This window comes from Rhinoraja longicauda, chromosome 3 (genome assembly GCF_053455715.1).
Source record: "Rhinoraja longicauda isolate Sanriku21f chromosome 3, sRhiLon1.1, whole genome shotgun sequence".
Taxonomy (NCBI): Eukaryota; Metazoa; Chordata; class Chondrichthyes; order Rajiformes; family Arhynchobatidae; genus Rhinoraja; species Rhinoraja longicauda.
This window is the reverse complement of record NC_135955.1, coordinates 12042118-12062218: the sequence shown is the minus strand read 5'-3', so window position 1 is coordinate 12062218 and position 20101 is coordinate 12042118. Positions and strand designations below refer to the sequence as shown.

The window sequence follows — 20101 nt, the reverse complement described above, 5'->3', positions numbered from 1 at the left end:
CACACAGACCACACTTCCCACTAATGACTCCATCTACACTTCACGCTGCCTTAGGCAAGCAGTCAACATAATCAAGGATCTTTTTCACCTCGGTCATCCCCTCTTCTCCCCTCTCCCGTTGGGCAGAAGATATATCAGCTTGAAAACACAATCCACCAGATTCAGGAACAGCTTCTTCCCCACTGTTGTCATGCTGCTGAATGGTTCTCCCACAAACTATGGTGTGGTCCCCATCTTCCAACTTGCTTTTTATCTGAACTTTTTCTGGAGCTGTAACACCGTAATGAAGTAATTACGGATGGCACAGTGGCACAGCAGTAGAGTTGCTGCTTTACTGTGCCAGAGACCCGAGTTCCATCCTGACTACGGGTGCTGTCTGTATGGAGTTTGTACTTTCTCCCTGTAACCACTTGGGTTTTCTCCGAGTGCTCAGGCTTTCTCCCACACACGATAGACATAAGTATTAATGATACGTGGTGATCGCTGGTCGGCACAGACATGGTGGGCCAAAGGACCTGTTTCCACGCTGTATCTCTAAAGTCTAGAACACAATATTATGTACTCCCGTACTTTTCTCTTTACACTACCTGTCGTACTTGTATATGGATTGATCGTACTCGTGTATTGTATGATTAGATTTGACCAAATAACATCCAAACAAAGATTTTCACTGTATCACAGTAGGTGACTATAATAATAAATTAATACAAGCTTTTATTGCTATTGTACAAATCTAAGGACCTAATCAAGAACCTATCAATCTCCGCTTTAAAATTTCCAATGACTTGACCTCCATTGTTGCCCGTGGCATTGAATTCCACAGATTCATCACCCTCTGGCTAAAAAAAAATTCTTCCTCATCTCCATTCTAAAGGTTCATCCTTATATTCTGGTCCTGGACTCTCTCACTGCTGGTAACTCCACGTCCACATGTCCGTTTGAAAGTATATAGACCATGGACCTATACATTTACACCTGAGTTCATATCTTCTTGCATTAAAGGCCAACATTACATTTGTTTTCCGAAATCCACACGTTTGGACATAAAGTGAGTCATCTATGAACATCAGTATTCTCCAATCCGTCACCACTGTAGCAGCACTGAAGTTTGCCAGCTTTTTTTACTGAAGTGGGTTATCTCACATTTTCCCACATTCCCATGTTGTTTCCCAACTCACTTGGCTTGTCTATAGATCCTCTTCAAAGCTTCAAACCATCACTTTCCCACTCAGTTTCACATCATCTGCAAACTGGTCCAGTATTGAATCGGAAAGCTCAGAACCTTTATCAAATGATACCCAAGCATTCGACGAACAGCGAGGATCAGAATCACAGCCGGACCTTCCCACAAATTCATCGGAGGGCAAGGGTAATGAATGCCTTATCTCAGGACTGTATTATTAAGAACAGGAAATTCTGACCCTGATATACCCAAGTCACCATGGACAAGGTCAGTCAGGGTGACAATGGTGAGGGCAGACTTGACCCTTCAAGGTGGAACAGGCCAGGTCCACCAGAACTGAAGATTTAACTTTGGCACACGATGTCTGTGCCGACCACAATGCCAAATTAAACTAATCACATCCCTCAGCACATGGTTGATCTCTTTCCATTTCCTGCAAAATTTACGTGTATAAATGCTCTTTAAACATTGCTATCGTGTCAGCTTCCACACCTCCCCTGGCTGCACGTTCCAGGCACATACCATTCTAAACAAATTGCACTTCTTAAATCTCCTTTAAAAAACATTCCTACTCTCAACTTAACCCATGCTCTCTAGTTTTTGATATCTCAACCCTGGGAAAAAAGACTATCTACTCTTTCTATGTGTCTCATAATTTGACATTCTTTGATCAGTTCGCCCCTCAGCATCAGATGTTCCAAAGAAAAACAATCCAACCTCTCCTTATAGCTAAAATCATCTAATCCAGGCAGTATTCTGTAACCCTCTGCTGCACCCTCTCCAAAGCATCCACATCCTTCCTGAAATGTGGTGACCGGAACTGGACATAATACCCCAAATGTGGCCTAACCAGGGATGACTGCCCTCCTGTTCACATTTCCGGCCTACAAAATGTGAAAAAGCCAACATTCCCAAGAACACCCAAAACAGCCCACAATGCAGTTGTTATTGGCAAACTTACCTTTTTTCAAAGACCTGAGAACAAATACCATCACAAGGAGGGCAATAGCCAATATGGACAATCCAAAGCAGAGGACCTGCATTAACCATTTCCTATCCATGTGTAAGCGGATCTCACGCGTGTCTCTCTGGTGTTCATTCACAGCCACACACGTGTAATTCCCTGGCATCCTGGGGTGAAGCAGCTCTCCCACAGTCAGTAGTTTCTCTGGATCATGTGTGACCCTCATCTCACTACTGTTCATGGGCAGTGTGCTGTTCCCTGGGCCGATCCATGTGATATTTGCAGGGGGCTTCCCTTCAGCCCTGCACACAAGGGTCTTTTCTCCAGTTACATTGCTGCTCCCAAAAAACAGCTCCAGGATGGTGGCTGGGACTTGGAGAAGGAAGAAATTCAATTAAAACTCATTGAATTAATCATTATTGATGCTGTGTGAGGATAGAGTCCATCTGAATGAGGATTGGAAGAAGACACCTAGGAGTCTGCAGTGAAATATTTGCAGATATGATAGTGTCTTTGAGAAGCACGTGGATCTACGGGAAATGGAGGGATATGGATCATGTGTCGGCAGATGATATTAGTTTAACTTACCATTATGTTCTGCACAGACACTGTGGGCCAAAGGGGCTGTTCCTGTGCTGCACTGTTCTATGCTCTAATATTCAGTGAGAGAACATACAGTATCCTGGAGTGGATGTGAATGAAAGAGACAGATGCAAATACCCCAGGACGGTCTGTGGATCTTTGCAACACAGACCCTGTCACAGATACAGGGTCTGGAGGTTCAGCAGGTGAATGTGGTTCTGAATCTCTGACCCTGCTGCAGGGAGCTCTGTGCATCCTGGCCGGAATCAGTACTGTCTTCCAATCACTAGGGGCGGTGCTGAGCGAGGGCAGCCCAGAGCAAGGAATGGATTGGGCCGATCTCGGCTCCACCTGTCACTGATCTCATGTCCTCTTACAGTTGATCATGTGATTTTATCGTTCACAGCACAATACAGACAGATCTTTCCTTACCCACAACCTCCAGTTTCGTCTCATCCTGAGTCACCGTCTCCTGTGTGGAATTCCTGACCCAAACGTGACAGAAATAGTCACTGCTGTCGTTCAGTCTGAGCTCCTTCACTCTGATAGAGGCGTCTCCCTGGTCTAGTTTTCCCACCAGCTCATATCGACCTCCTCCCTTTATAGGGACATTGTAGGGAGGGTTCACAGAGTGATTAAAGACTGTAGACTCTTCCCGTGGACTCCCTTTCATCCAGCGGATCGTGATGGGGCTGGGATTCTTGTTCAAGGGGTTGAAGGAGCAGGGCAGTGTGGCTGAATCACTTCTCTTCCCAATCACCATGGATGTCTTTATTTTTCCATCTTGTATAGAGAAAAGTTGTATTTAGCAATCTATTCCACATGGTTTATAAAAATACTTCATCCATGCCTGTGACTTTAATTCTCCATCCCACTCCCACTCTGATCTGCCTGTTTCAGACCTCCTGCACTGTTCTAACGAGGCCCAATCTCAAGCAACAGTACCTCATCATCTGTCTGTACAACATGAAGTGCCTTTGTGTTAACATTTAAAACAACAATTTCAATAACTTGCTTACTGTTTGTATAAGAACTGGCCAGAACTGCCTCAGAAGTCAATATTACCTGACCCATACCACCATAATCATAGCCTGACGACAATATCACTGGAGATGCCACAAGACTCCCATCAACACCAACATTGGAGATGAGACAGTGACAATAGACAATAGGTGCAGGAGGCGGCCATTCGGCCCTTCGAGCCAGCACCGCCATTCAATGTGATCATGGCTGATCATTCTCAATCAGTACCACGTTCCTGCCTTCTCCCCATACCCCCTGACTCCGCTATCCTTAAGAGCTCTATCTAGCTCTCTCTTGAATGCATTCGGAGAATTGGCCTCCACTGCCTTCTGAGGCAGAGAATTTCACAGATTCACAACTCTCTGACTGAAAAAGTTTTTCCTCATCTCAGTTCTAAAAGGCCTACCCCTTCTCATGTGACGTTCAAACATGAGAAAGTGAAGACAATCACAAGAGTGCAGTCCACATAAGTGGCAGCTTAAATATCAAACCCGCACACAGATACAGGCAGAGAAATGGCAGATGGAGTTTGATCCAAACATATGTGAAGTGTTGCATTTGGGAGATTGATTGCAAGTGGAAAGTATACAAGGATAAGACCATTAAAACCACTGATGTACAGAAACATATTGGGTTCCAAATCCATAACTCCCTGAAAATGGCAACACAAGTGAAAAAGGTGTACAGTATGCTTGCTTTCATTGGTCAAGGTACGGAATACAAGATGTGTAGGAAGGAACTGCAGATGCTGGTTAAACCGAAGATGGACACAAAAAGCTGGAGTAACTCAGCGGAACAGGCAGCATCTCTGGAGAGAAAGAAAGGGTCTCGTTTTGGGTCGAGAAGAAGGGACTCTTTGCGTCTATCTTCTGAATACAAGAGTCAGGAAGTCATGTTCGCAGCTCTCTCCAACTTTAGTTACGACACTGAGATTATTGCATCCAGTTTTATGTACAGTTCTCACCCATTATAAGGATGTGGAGACTTTGGAAAGGTTTCAGAAGAGGTTTACCAGAATGCTGCCTTTTCCCTGTGGTGGAAATGACAACGAATAGACAGCATTGTACTAAGGATAGAGGGGAAAAGATGAAAGGAGATACGTGGGGAAAGTTATTGTTTACACAGAGGGTGGTGGGTGCCAGGAAAATACTGCTAGGGGTGGAGGTTGAGGCAGCTACAATAGTTTTTTAGAGGCTTTTTGAAATGTAGGTAATGGAAGAAATGTATCACCTGTAGGTAGACAAGATTAACGCAGTATCATGTTCAGTACAGACATTGTGGGCCAGAGGGCCTGTTCCTGTGCTGTTCTACGCTGTCAGTGGGAGCTCATTCATCTTAAGGTTGTTCAATATGTTATTATCGTTTACAGCATAACATACGTTTTCTTACCCACAACCTGCAGTTTCAACTCATCCTGAGTCACAGTCGTCAACGTTGAATTACTGACAGAAACGTGACATGAATAATCACTGGTGTCACCCTGTCTGAGTCCCCTCACACTGATGGAGGCGTCTCCCTGCTCCAGGTTTCCCATCAGCTCATATCGACCTCCTCCCTTTATAGGGACATTGTAGGGAGGGTTCACAGAGTGATTAAAGACTGTGGACTCTTCCCGTGGACTCCCCTTCATCCAACGGATCGTGATGGAGCTGGGATTCCTGATCGAGGGACTGAAGGAGCAGGGCAGTGTGGCAGTGCCATTCTTCCTCCCAATCACCATGGATGCTCTGACATTATCACCTTGCATAGAGAAGAGTTTTAAAGTGTGAATATGATTTAGAAATTGAATACAATAACCACACAGTCTTTATCAATAGTTCATCCATACTTGTGACTTAGATTCTCCATCCCATTCCCACTCTGATCTAGCTGTTCCTGACCTCCTGCACTATTCTAATAAGGGCCAATCTCAAGTAAAGACACCTCAACTTCAGTCTGGACAAGATGGAGCCTTCAAGGCTCCCAGTGAGCCTTGACCTTGAAGACCGGGAACCGGAGAGGAGGATGGAATTAATGAATGAATGAATGAATGAATGAATGAATGAATGATTTTATGAATGAATGAATGAATAGGTTTATTGGCCAAGTATGTGCATATACAAGCAATGTGCCATGGTGCTCTGCTCACAAATGACAACACAAACATACAGTTAACAATTAAGAAGAAAGCATAAACCCATCAAAACAATAAGGATACAACATTACGGTCTAAACATGTGGGTGAAAATAAACCAGAGCAAAAAAGAGACTAGAGACTTTGGTTATTGAGTAGAAAAAGCTGTTTTATGTCTGGCTGTGGCTGCTTGGACAGTCCGGAGTTGCCTTACAGAAGGAAGTGCTTCAAAGATTTTGTGGCCAGGGTGAAAGGGGTCAGAGATGATCTTGCCCGCTCGCTTCCTGGCCCTTGCAGTGTACAGTTCATCAATGGGGGGAAGGTTGCAGCCAACAACCTTCTCAGCTGTGCGAACGATCTGTTGGAGCCTCCGGATGTCGTGCTTAGTTTCTGAGCCAAACCAGACCATGATGGAGAAGGTGAGGACGGACCCAATGATAGCAGTATAGAATTGAACCATCATTGCCTGTGGCAGATTGTGCCTCCTTAGATGCTGCAGGAAGTACATCCTCTGTTGGGCCTTTCTGACTGTGGAGTCGATGGTGGCCCCCCATTTAAGGTTCCTGGAGATGATGGTTCCAAGGAACTTAAATGACTCCACAGATGTGACTGTGGTGTTGTTGATGGTGAGTGGGGGGAGGGGAAGGGGAGCTCTTTGAAAGTCTACAATTAGTTCCACTGCCTTAAGAACATTGAGCTCCAGGTTGTTACGATGGCACCAGGACGCCAGTTGTGTCACTTCACCTCTGTAGGCAGATTCCTCCCCATCCTGGATCAGTCCAATCAGGGTTGTGTCGTCCGCAAACCTGAGGAGCTTGACAGAGGAGTCTATGGAGGTGCAGTCGTTGGTGTAGAGAGAGTAAAGGGGAGAGAATAAAGGCACGGTTAACTGAATCAGGAGGGCTGGGGGCTGGAGTCTTATGGTCTGCACCCTAAGCTCATCTGTGGGAGGCACGGTTCATAGGATCATAAGTGATAGGTGTAGAATTAGACCATTCAGCCCATCAAGTCTACTCCGCCATTCAATCATGGCTGATCTATCTTTCCTAATCCCATTCTCCTGTCTTCTCATAACCTCTGACAACTGTACTAATCAGGAATCTATTTACCTCTGCCTTAAATATAACCACTGACTTTGCCTCCACAGTCTTCTGTGGCAAAGAATTCCACAGATTCACCACCCTCCGAGCAAAGAAATTCCTCCTCATCTCCTTCCTAAAAGAGCGTCCTTTAATTCTGAGGCTAAAACCTCTCGCCCTAGTCTCTCCCACTAGTGGATACATCCTCTCCACATCCACTCTATCCAAACCTTTCACTATTCTGTCTGTTTCAATACGGTCCCCCCTCATTCCTCTGAACTCCAGTGAATATGGGCCCATGCTGTCAAAGGTTCATCTGATGTTAACCTACTCATTCCTGGGATGATTCTTGTAAACCTCCTCTGGTCCCTCTCCAGGGCCAACACATCCTTCCTCAGATATGGTGCCCAAAATTGCTCACAATGTTCCAAATGCGGCCTGACCAGCGCCTGAAAGAGTGTCAGCATTACAACCCTGCTTTTGTATATAAACCCTCTTGAAACAAATGCTAGCATTGCGTTTGCTTTCTTTACAACTGATTCGACTTGCAGATTAACTTTTTGGGAATCCTGCACCAGCATTCCCAAGTCTCTTTGCACCTCCGATTTCTGGATTCTCACCCCATTTAGAAAATAATCAAGGCTTTTATTCCTATTACCAAAATGCATGACTCCACACTTTTCTACAATATATTCCATCTGCCACTTCTCTGCCCACTCTCCAAACCTACACAAGTTCTTCTGCAGAGTCCTTGCTTTCTCTGCACTACCTCCCCCTCCACCTATTTTTGTATCATCCACAAACTTGGCCACAAAGCCTTCAATCCAAATCATTAATATACAACATGAAGAGCAGTGGCCCCAGCACCGAGCCCTGCAGAATTCTGCTAGTCACTGGCAGCCAAACAGAAAAGGCCTGGTTAACCGAATCAGGAGGGGTAGGGGGTTTTAACTTCTGCGCCCTAAACTCATCTGTGGGAGGTGCCCCCCACCCCCCCCCCCCCCCAAACTGCCCCTGGGGAAGAAGGGCTGAAGAGGGAGGGCTGTGCAAGGTGAGGGACAATGGTTCTCACGTCAAGTGAAGTCAAGTTAAATTTATTTATAAAAGCACATTTAAAAACAACCCACGTTGACCAAAGAGCTGTACATCAGAGCAGGCACTAAAACCACAATAAGAACAGACATCACAGCACACAGGCACAAAATAAACAGTTCAAATGGAGCAGCACAAAACAAAAATCAACCTCAACAGAAGGCTTCAAAACGCTAATGAATAAAAGTATGTTTTGAGCCTGGACTACAAACAGCGAGCAAGTCACCAGAAATTGTTCCATTCAAGTTGACCCAATGAACCATTGAGTCAACATTGAATACAACAATTTCTGGTAAATTTCTCGCTGTTTGTATCAGAAGTTCTGCAGCAGGTTATTCATCTGCGATACTGGCTCCTTTCTCCTCTCTCCACTGACACTGCCTCATCTGCTGGGTGTTTCTTGCATCTCTGACGTGCAATTTGCAGCTCTAGTTTATATCTTTGTTCGTGTTCTCTGTTACCAATTTCCTTCCTTAATTTACCAACTAGATAATTTCATCAACAGCAAACCTCGACTCACCGTTTCAGAGATATTTCCTATTTCCGATCCACCCCTCTATACAACCTCTGAATCTTCAGCTAACTTATTGAAATTGCAATAAGCGTTGAGAGAACAAATCGTTGAGAGAAGAAGGGTCTCGACCCGAAACGTCACCCATTCCTCAATCTGAAGAAGGGTCTCGACACGAAACGTCACCCATTCCTCAATCTGAAGAAGGGTCTCGACCCGAAACGTCACCCATTCCTTCTCTCCTGAGATGCTGCCTGACCTGCTGAGTTACTCCAGCATTTTGTGAATAAATATTGAGAGAATAAATGATCAATATTCCATTTTTGCTTATCTTCAGTAGAACTGGTTAGTTCTGATAAAAGAGAGAAAAAGTATCATCCAGAATTCTTGAATTCAATGGAGTCTGGAATGAAGCTGTGAGCCCTGTTCTTCAAATTGCATTAGACTGGTTATAAGGAAGTCACAAAAAAATAGTCAGAGGGGGAATTGCAATGAGGATTAAAATTACAAGCAACAGAAAGCTCAGGATTAACCATGCAGATTGAATAAAAGGTTTTCCCTCGTTCCCCCACCCATCAACTGCATTTACTCCTTGGGGAAGCAGCCAACATAATCAAGGATCACTCACACCCGGGTTACTCTCTCTCACCCCCTCCCCATTACCAGAACCAGAGGCTGACAATAATGTCACTGGTGGTCCCATGATTCTTCCATGAACACCAGCAATGGAGATTAGACATGATGTTCACCTATGTCCAACCACTAGAAAGTGAAGCCAATCACAAGAAAGTAGACCAGAAAAATGGCAGCTCCAATGATCAACCTGTCCATTCCCTCCGCACACACAGGTATCTCCCGATACATTATCACTCCCAACAGACAGCTCCAAGATGGTGCCTGAAGCCGTGAGAGGGATTAAAGTCAATTAAATTCACTGTTATTCATTCGCACATAGGGAGAAACTCCATCCATTAGCACCAGGAAGGGGTGAGGGGTTGTAAGTGACCCAGCAGGAGAATTGAGTGAAATATTCAGAGAGGAAACAGAACAAAGCTGAATCTTCTTACCGTTGTTCAATGTGATTTTATCATTTACTCCTCAACACTGACTGTTTCCTTACCCAAAACCTGTAGTCTCGCCTCATCCTGAGTCACGTGAATCCGTGTCTTGTGAGGGGAATTCCAGGTTGTCCAAACATGACAGAAATAGTCGTTGGTGTCATTCAACACGAGTCCCCTCACTCTGATGGAGGCATCTCCTTTGTCTAGCTTTCCCACCAGCTCATATCGACCTCCTCTATTTACAATGTCAGTGCCGTGACCACTTGTGGGGTAGGAACGGGTATGATTAAAGACAACGGACTCTTCCAATGGAGTCCCCTTCATCCAGAGGACAGTGTTCACCCTGCGCTTGACGCTCGGGTGGCTGAAGGTGCAGGGCAGTGTGGCAGAACGTTCTCTCTTCCCGATCACCATGGATGCTCTGACATCATCTTGGGTAGAGAAAGATTTAAAATATGGACATTATTCATTGGTCGAATGCATTAACCACATTTTCTTTATCAATTTCTTCACCTGTGTCTGTGACCATGTTGATAGACACAAAATGCTGGAGTAACTTATCGGATCAGGCAGCATCTCTGGAGAAAATGAGTAGATGATGTTTCAGAATGGAACCCTTCTTCAGACCTGAAGAAGAATCTATTCCATTGCTCCATAGATGTTGCCTTGCACGTTGTGTTACTCCAGCATTTTGTGTCTATCCTCAGTATAAATCAGCATCTACAGTTCATTCCTACACATCTGTGACCATGTTTCTCCATCCCACTCCCACTCTGACCCATCTGTCCCTGACCCTCCTGTGCTGCTCTAGAGCGGTGAAATGTAACTGTAAATGTAACTTCATCTTCTTTATAAATAATATGCAGAATTCTCAAATCAACTTGAATAAGTTGATTGCTGGTGTTCCGCAGGGAACAGTGCTAGCTCCATTCTTGTTCCCCCTGTACACTGTGGACTTCAGGCACAGCTCTGCACACTCCTATCTACAGAAGTTCTCTGACGACTCTGCCATCGTCGGCCTCATCACGGGCCATGAGGACAGGACGTACAGAGAACTGATCAAGGAGTTTGTAGACTGGTGCCAGCGGAACTGCCTCCGGATCAACGCGGGGAAAACCAGGGAGATGGTGGGAGATTTCTGCAGGCGCAGCCAGGTCCCCCCGACACTGGTGAACATCCAGGGAATGGACATCGAGAGGGTGGATTCTTATAAGTACCTGGGTGTCCACCTCAACAATAAACTGGACTGGACTGGACTGAAAACACCAGCAGCATCTCAGCGGCGGAAGGGAAGAGACTCAACAAGCTGGTCAGGAAGGCCAGCTCTGTCCTAGGTTGCCCCCTCGACAGTGCAGGTGGTGGGAGAGAGGATGATGATGCTGCTGTAACACTGTAAATTTCCCCGGTGTGGGACGAATAAAGGAATATATTATTATTATTATTATTATAAAGTAATTCCAGGTGACCTGCTTGTATTTTTATATAACCTACAATGCTGCTAAATCACACCTAAAACCCTGGAACATTGTGCTGTCAGTCCTGCCCCTCGCTCAACCAAAACTCTAATGGCCACAACATCATAGTTCCATGCACTAATCCAAACTTTACATTCATCTACCTTACACATAATACACATAGCATTGAAATAAACACATCAGTCCATCAGTTCCACTGTGTTCATTAACCTGGCCCTGCCAGCCCTTCTGATCAGTCTTAAGCTGAAGTCTACATCCCATTCAATACCTCCCTCTGCTCCAGTTCCCAACCTTCTGCCAAACTAGGTTAAACCCACCTGAGTAGCAGCAACACACCTTCCTACATGGATATTGTAGTCCCTCGAGTTGACTCTTCATTCAGACCTGATGAATTTTACTGCAATTTTTTATTTAATTCTTGATGAAGGGGAAGTTCTGTTGACAATTTATGTGGAGTTTATGGTTAGGGTGGACAATATATCTAGCAGGAATGATAAGGGAGGATCCAGTGGATGTATTACGCATCTACTACATTTTCTCCCATTTCTCCCATCATCCCAGTCACACTGCCCCTTGTTTCTCCCTTGTTCATCTCGCATCCTCGAATCCCATAATTCCTTCTATCCCAAGTCTATCCCCAGCCCATCTCCCGCCTTTATATTTTGTTTCCTTGTCTGACACATTTATGTCTCCTTTTCACCACTCGCCATTATCACTGTCTCCACCTATCTGATAAGCACCTCCTCCATGCCCCCCCCCCCTCCCCCCCACCTCTATCCACCTATCACTGGGCAACTGGAGGAAGACAGGCAAATTGTTTGTTTGCAGCATAATAATTCCTCACCTGATACTTTGATAGGCCCATGTGACCTTCCAAAGTTTGCTCCGCTTTTTCCCGTGAGCTCAACACGACAGTTGAGCTTCTTTCCTGTATCCTTCTTTTCCAGCTGATTAATGATTATGGAAGCATCGTTCTTCCGAGGGTTCCCCATTGGTTTGTAGCGAGATCCTTCATTACTCAGGATCTCATTTATATACTTGTCTCCTGATGGATAATTTATGTATTTGAAAAACGGCTCATTGGCATTCTTCTTACTCCAGATGATGCTGATGTTGCCTTTGTAATCATGGTGAGGGTGAATGAACTTGCAATACAGAACCACGGGCTTCCCCATCCTCCCCATCACCTGGTCCGGTGTCTCCATGGTCCAATTACCGACAGTGTAGCCTGTGAAGACACAGAGATGTAACGTTAAGACTGAACTGAGGGCCACAGTCACTGTAGGAGGTTGCACCCACCCTGGATCCTTGCCCTTGTGGGAGGCATTTGATCTGCGATGTTGCTGTGCTGTGTGTCACCCTCACCATGTGGTGAGCACTGGGAAACGGGAAAGGTGGGACTGTGGCACCAGCAGAGGTTCCCCTCCTCCGTCCGGGCTGTGCAGGCTCTTCACTGGAGCCACATCTCTCTCTCACAGCTATAAGCTGATGACCAGGAGGGGCCTTGCATTTACATCACTTCCCTCACAGTCAGGGGGTGGTGGTCCACAGAGCTTCACAGGTTTGAAGTGTTGGTGGTGAAGTAGCGCTGGGAATGCAACAGGCAAGTAGTGCACAGAAAGATCCCACCAAGAAAGTACCCTACCACTGATCGAAGATGTACACAGCTGGCACAGTGGAGCAGCTAGTCGAGCTGCTAACTCACAACTCTATGGATTCAGAATTTAATCCTGACCTCGGGTGCTGTGTGTAATTTGCACTTTCCACCGAAAACTGCATGGGTTTCTCTTTCTTAGGTTGTTTCCCACATCCCAAAGATACACATCATTAATTAGCAGAGTACTCTAAGTTGCTTTCAGCGTATAGGTGAGTGGTACAAACTGGGGCTGGGGAGCCATTTATTGATTTTTGAGCTGAAATACTGCTCAATTCTTGTGATATTCTAGTTGCTGTGCTAATCCATGAGAATTCTGGTTATTGCTCCAATGCTCAGGACATTTTAATTACTGCACTAATTTTCGTGACGTTCTCATTTCTGCTCTAAATTCTAGGGGCATTGGACCAGTTCTGCTTCAGGAAAGACCTCTCCAAGATCAATGGGTTGCACCTCAGCCACACTGGGACAATGTCGTAGCAGGGAGATTTATTGGTGCACGAGGAAGTGTTTGAGCCAAACAGGCAAAGTAATGGACTAGTATCCATTAGTATCCGTTACTAGTGTGTGGCAACAGAAAAGAGAAATAAGGTGCACCAAGATTGTGAGTGGCAGATAGCACTAAAGTAGTAAACATGTGAGTGAGCCTGGTTATTCATAGGTAGAAATATCTATAGGGGAAAATGATGTTACGGAGATAACTAAAGACTGGTACAGTCGGGGCAGGACCAGGCATTTAATGGTCCTGGCTACAAGATGTTGATAATGGAGACGGGAGGGACATTTTAGATGGGGCGGTAATACTGATTGAGGAAAATTAGTATTGTTTTATTATTTTCATGTATACTGAGATAACCGAAAAATTGTTTTGTGTGTTGTCCGGCTAAATCATACCATTCATGATTACATCACGTAGTGCATGAGAGAAAAGAGAGTAAAGAATATAGCATTACACATGCAGAGGAAGTGTTGTTTAAAAATAATGTTCGTGGCCACAACAAGGTATATTGGAAGATTGGGAATTCATTCCAAGCATATGAGATGTTATTTTGAGAAAGGTATTATCCCTGGTGCAGGTTTCCACTCTACCTCAGTACATGTGACAACAATAAACCAAAACCAATTTGATTAGGATCAGAATCAACAATGAGAGCAAAGACATTCAGAGCAACACAGGAAGACATTCGGTTGTTCAAGACTGGTCAACAGTCAATATGATTTTGGCTCTTAATCCCGAAGCAGCCAGAAAACCAACTGCTGCCCCTTGTTAAAGGATACTTACGATCAGCAGAGACAGGCAGTGCAAAGGCACAAAGCAGAATGAACAGCATTCTCTTCCCTCGCTGAGCTTTCAAATGTCGTTCAGTCTTTCCACTGGCCAAGTAGAACCAAGACTCCTTGTTGTTTCTGTAGTTTTCTGAATTTTACAGTTAACATTGAGTGTAAAAGGGCTCAATTAACATTGAGTGTAAAATGGCTCAGTTAACATTGAGAGTAAAAGGGCTCAAGAGGCATTTCAAGAATCGTCAGCCAGCTTCAAATGGAGGTCCATTTTGAGACTTTGCATTTCAAAGTCCTTGTCTTTGCAGAATCTGAGTGGAACTGGCAGCAGCAACAAGAGCTTCACACTCTGGCTGCTGAACCATCTGTGGTGCATTGCAAATTACACCAGCAACATTTCAAGTCCACACCGCACTTCACTTAAATCTTGATTAGAAAGAGTTTGCCGAATTCTCAGAAAGTAGACCAGGAAGGAAGAAGCAAACCTGTACGTCTTTGGAGTGTGGGAGGAAACTGAAGATCTTGGGGAAAAGCCACACGGTCACAAGGAGAACGTACAAACTCCTTACAGACAGCACCCGTAGTCAGGATTGAACAAGGGGCCTCTGGTGCTGCAAGCACTGTAAGGCAGCATCTCTACCGCTGTGCCACCGTACCGCCCGCTTCATCTCAATCCATCACCGTATCCGTCTCTTTTCCCCTCCTCCCTTTGTTCATTCCGCTTCTAAAACACAGTTCCGTGTTTCAGCTCGGCTTCTCCCTGTTGCAGCCAGTTCCCACTGGAACAGGTCAGAAGATTCTCAAGTCACTGCCTTGACTTCCTGGGCCAGGCTGACATGATGACTGCTGAGATAATATTCAAGACTTTCATGTGTACGGCTCTCCGTGGCTTGATCCAGCATCCGATATGTGATTAAATAAAAGATGCAGCATGGAAACAGGCCCTTCGGCTCACCGAGTTCATGCTGACCATCGATCATCAATTCACACAAGTTCTACGTTATCCCTCTTTCGTATCCACTCCCTACACAATGGTGGCAATTTACAGAGGACAATTTAACCCACAAACCCGCTTGTCTTTGGGATGTGGGAGGAAATCCACATGGTCATAGGGAGAACGTGCAAACTCCTCACAGACAGAATCCGAGTTCAGGATTGAAGCAGGTTCTCTCGTGCTGTGAAGCAGTAGCTCCACCAGATGCACCACTGTGCTGTCTTTCAAGAAGATATTTCTCATCCCTTTCCCCTGTTGAGAATAGAAGGAAAGAGAACAGTTTCATAAGTGGATTTGAGAATAGTGCAAGACAATGGAAGATCACGGATATGTTGATCAATGGTAGAGCAGGTTTGAGTCAGTAGTCTGGCTGTTAGTGTAACTCATAATTATTTTCTTATGTTTGTAATAGGAACGAAAAATTGTTGATGTGGAGAGATAAAGAACAATGAATGAACGATATGCAAAAAAGTAACGATGATAAAGTAACCAGGCCATTGTTAGCTGTTTGTAGGGTGAAAACGAGAAGCTACTGCAACTTGGGTGGGGGAAGGTGGTGTCGTGGTTACCGGTGTTCAAAATGAAGCAGATGACATGGAGAATTCTTCAAGAAGTTAAAAGCCTTTATTTGCAAACAACGGCTGGAACAATCAGGATGTCAACCATCTGACTGCCCTGACTGCCCTGACTGTCCACTTAGTACTTCGGGCAGTCTATGTTTATAGGATTATTCCAACCCTCATTTTCTTTACATTACCTCATACCCACACTCCTTTCTTCAGTCATTCATTTCTTTGCAGTCACCCGTCTGTCCCGTCACCATTAAATCCCATTCAGTAATTTATCTGTATCTCAATGCTCACATCCCTTCATACTTCGCCTCCCTTATTTCCCTGCTAGTCCATCCCTCACATCCATCCATCACCCCAAGGCCTATGTCTTTCCTTATCTCTTCTCTTACCACTATTATCTTTCATCCAAATGTGACAAGGCAAAGAGATAATGGTGTACAGGCAATCCCTAAGTCAAAGGTTACCAAAGTAGGAATGCCTAAGGAATAAGGGATCTAAGGACTGCTAACTGAGAAATAATGCCAGGCTAACTGAGGAATGCCTAAGAGTACACATGCTACACAGTTAACACTTGAATGTCTGAATAATTACAATGTGTAGGCTGCACAGTTACACTTGAATGTCTGAATTTCATGCACTATACAAAATATATACTCCCATAGTGGCGGAAATTTCAGAGGATTACGTGTTGTCTGCGACGGCTAACATGACAAATCATGCAGGAACAAAATTCTGCAACATAGAGACCAAACACTGTGTGATGCTTGTTTTTGTTTTATTTTCTGTACTATGGAAGGAATGTTACACCTGTACTATGGAGGAACGTTACACCGTTAATTGTATTGCAGCTTGGTTTGCGTACTGCTCTGGCCAAGTGTTCAAGACATTCCAGAGTTGTGGATGTAGCCCAGTCCATCGCACAGACTACCTTTCTCACCATCGATTTCATCTGCACTTCACACTGCTTTGGGAAAGCAGTCAATATGTTCAAAGTCCAGTTTCACTCTGGTCATTCTCTTCCCTGTTCCATTGGGCATGAGATATAAAAGCTTGAAAGCATGTACCACCAGATTTGAAGAACAGCTTCTTCATTGCTGCCATCAGAACTAAATGGTCCTCCTATGATGTGAAGTCCCAATCTTCCAAACTACCTCAAATACAGACCTTGCACTTATTCTCCATAACTGTAACACTACAATGCCATAATACTATATTCAACACTCTGGTACTTTTGCCCTTTGCATTACATGTTACACTTGTGTATGGCTTGATTGTAATCGTGTATGGTATGATTTGATTGGACAGCGCCCTATTTCAGTACACACACAATAATACACTAATGTCAAAACCTAATACAATGACCAGAAATCGAACAATACTCCATTTTGACACCACCACCTTTTCTTTTGTCTAATGGAGTAGTCTGACTGTTTGTGACTCGTGACTACTTTCCATCATGAAGGGGTTTGAATTGCAGGATTTGGTTGATGTGCTTTGGGTGAAAGATTATATTAATCAATACTTGGAAGTGTTAGAATGTGAGTTGAACCTGAGTGAGAGTGGGAACAGCTCATTCTAACATATCTTGAACTTGATTTCTGCATTGTTTCAATTTCCCTTTTGAAATTTTTTTTTCAGAATCTTTGCCCACCTCTAACTTCTCACAAGATGGTGATGGTGAGAACCTTCTTGAACCACTGCAATGAAGTTGCACCCACTGGGCTGTTGGCAAGTGAGTTGCAGGATACGGACCCAGTGAAGATGAAAGACAAAATAAATCGGAGTATCCACTCAGCCTCCCTTTCACTTTGATCATGGTCGATCTGCACCATGTCTCAAATCCTGTTCCATGGCAGTTCTCCATTCCCTGATCCTCTAAAGATTCATCAGTCTTCTCATTAAATATCTCTCATGGTCCAACCTCTGCAAAAGACGACTTCAGAGACTTGCAGATACTTCCAGATCAGGGTGGGGTGTGAATGATAAAATCTACAGGTGATGTTCCCGTGCACCTGCTACCTTTGTCCTTCAAGGTGGAGGTCACAGGTATTGATGGAGCAGGGTGAACGAGTAACTGCACTATACTTTGGAGATGGGTACACACAGCAGCCAAGGCCCAACACTGGAGGAAATGGGTATTTTGTACACGGGTTGGCTGTTGAGGTCCCAATCAAAGCAGCTGCTTTCTTCTTTTTAGTGTTGAGTTGTTGAACGCTGTGTTGTCGTCCAAGTAAATGAAAGTTCTTCATCACACTCCTGGCTTGTGCTGTGTAGATGGTGAGTATCAGCAGGCGATAAGTTGACTCAGACTGACCTGCTCTAATAGGCCCAGTATTTGCATGGCAGTTTAATTAAATGATGGTACCTCCCCCGTCCCACCCTGCCCCCTGCCCAGCCCCAAGAAGATGATGCAGACCTCCTAACATTTGATTTTACAAATTTATAATTTTGATGTACAAAATTCAGAATTTTACATGAAAATTCATAATATGGCGCGTAATGCAACTGTTCAGCAAAAAAAAGTATGCACGCCAAATGTGCTACATTCATGTGTGAAATGTAGCACATTTGCGTTGCGCTACATTCATGTGTGAAAAACGACTATTATTTCCAACAGTCAGTAGTTCTTGGACTACATGTACAATGTCTGGCCTATCATGAGCATATTCTGCTATTTATAGAAAGGTTATTGAACAGAGATACTTTTTGCAACACAAAGACATTTTTTGTTGTTTTGTCTTTCCTAGTTTGCTGTTTCCTTACCCATCCCAATTCTCTTGGTATTGAATAAAGGAACAATGGTCATAAAATGTATGACTAAGTTATGAAGAAAGATTTGATATATGCGACTCGACTAAGCATACAAAAGTACTTGTTGAAGTAAATTCGCACATTAATTGATAATCAGCCCAAAAAGGTGGTAATTGGCTTTTCTGCTGAGTTTTATATTTTAACCACGTCTTAATTAATTAATATACTTATATATTCTTGTACTTAAATTTAATATTTACTCATTACAGTTCCACCACTGATTTTCTGGCACTCTTGGTTCCAGAGCTTTGCTGGTTAATCCAGCTGGTCAAGGAAGTCAGCTATGGGTATAGATGTGCTGGCTCCAGCTGGGCTAGAGTTCCAGAGCCTCGGCCGCAGGTGGCAAATTCAACCCACCGATCGGCCATGGAAGTTCCGATGAGGTCGAGATTGGCTGCCTTGCCCAGCCTAGGTGCCACATTTTCGGGGAGACTTCCAGGGCGGGGGAATTTCTCGCGGAACCCCTAGCGACCTCTAGCGGCTGAATTGACAAATTGCCCATGGCAGTCCCGATGAGGTCGAGATTGGCTGCCTTTTTACACTTACAAAGTCAATTAACCTACATACCTGTACGTCTTTGGAGCGAAGAAGGAAACTGAAGATCTCGGAGGAAACCCACGCAGGTCATGGGGAGAACATACAAACTCCAGCACCCGTAGTCGGGATCGAACCCGGGTCTCTAGAGCTGCATTCACTGTAAGGCAGCAACTCTAACGCTGTGCCACCTTGCCTCCCTTGCCTGAATGTTATCCACATTTTGCTCTGTGCAGGCATGGGCTGTATTATTTGCCGAGGAATTACACATTGTGAAATCAATGATCATTTCCATGCGTGACCTGATGATGGAAAGAGGGTTAATGATAAAGCAACTTGATTGAGCCTAAGATATGGCAATATCTCAAGAATCACCACAACCTGGTTCGACATTCGAAGGTGGGTTCTCTGCAATGTGCAATCCTTTGTATGGTATTTCCACGCCATTAAAATGCCACACAACATGACGATTAATCTGACATTCCCACATTCCATGAACTCCAGGCAGACACGGACACACCTCTGTCCCCTCCTCTCACACCTATAATTAATGACTTTCCCTCATTGCACCATGAACCCATTTAGCTGGTGTATCAGAGAATCACTTAACAGAGCTCAGTCCAGATTGACCAGCCTCAGTTTCATCAGGCAATGCACAAAACTGAACTTTCTCGTCTCTGGGGGCAACTTACATAAATTACTTTGATATATTCCCCATCGTTCCTAAAATATTGGCAGGCAGACATTTATGGAAGGTTCATCAAGACTCCCTTATTATGAAGAATAAGTCTGAAGAAGGGTCTCGACCCGAAACGTCACCCATTCCTTCTCTCCAGAGATGCTGCCTGTCCCCGCTGAGTTACTCCAGCTTTTTGTGTCTATCTCCTTTATTCTTGTCCTCTTTTCAGATGCATATGTAGCCCAGAAGCACATCTGTATAAAAAAAATTTGCTCAGACTGAGCGGCTATTTTCAAGGAACAAGGTACAAGACTACCAAACGTAATTTCCTTTGTACTACAAGACAATGGTGTCCTCTCGTTCAAATTTCTGTCTTCAAAGGTATAATTGCTCAATATTAAATTCCACCTGATGCCTGCTCATTCTTTCTAACCCTGCATTTATCAGTTTGGATACAATTATTATTATCCTCACTCTTTACAGTACTTTCTTT

At 44.4% G+C, this 20101-nt stretch overlaps 1 protein-coding gene across 1 annotated transcript in view; it reads right to left on the bottom strand.

The window, feature by feature from the left end:
* LOC144611565 (uncharacterized) overlaps window positions 1-20101 on the bottom strand; it is a 39480-nt gene that overhangs the window by 6825 nt on the left and 12554 nt on the right. Inside the window, exons 6-11 of the mRNA XM_078430728.1 lie at window positions 15138-15264; window positions 14020-14154; window positions 11949-12311; window positions 5338-5507; window positions 3162-3378; window positions 2145-2519 (exon numbers count right to left, since the gene is read on the bottom strand). Of these exons, the coding sequence (XP_078286854.1) occupies window positions 2145-2519; window positions 3162-3378; window positions 5338-5507; window positions 11949-12311; window positions 14020-14154; window positions 15138-15264 (1387 nt within the window). The remainder of the gene's footprint in view (window positions 1-2144; window positions 2520-3161; window positions 3379-5337; window positions 5508-11948; window positions 12312-14019; window positions 14155-15137; window positions 15265-20101) is intronic.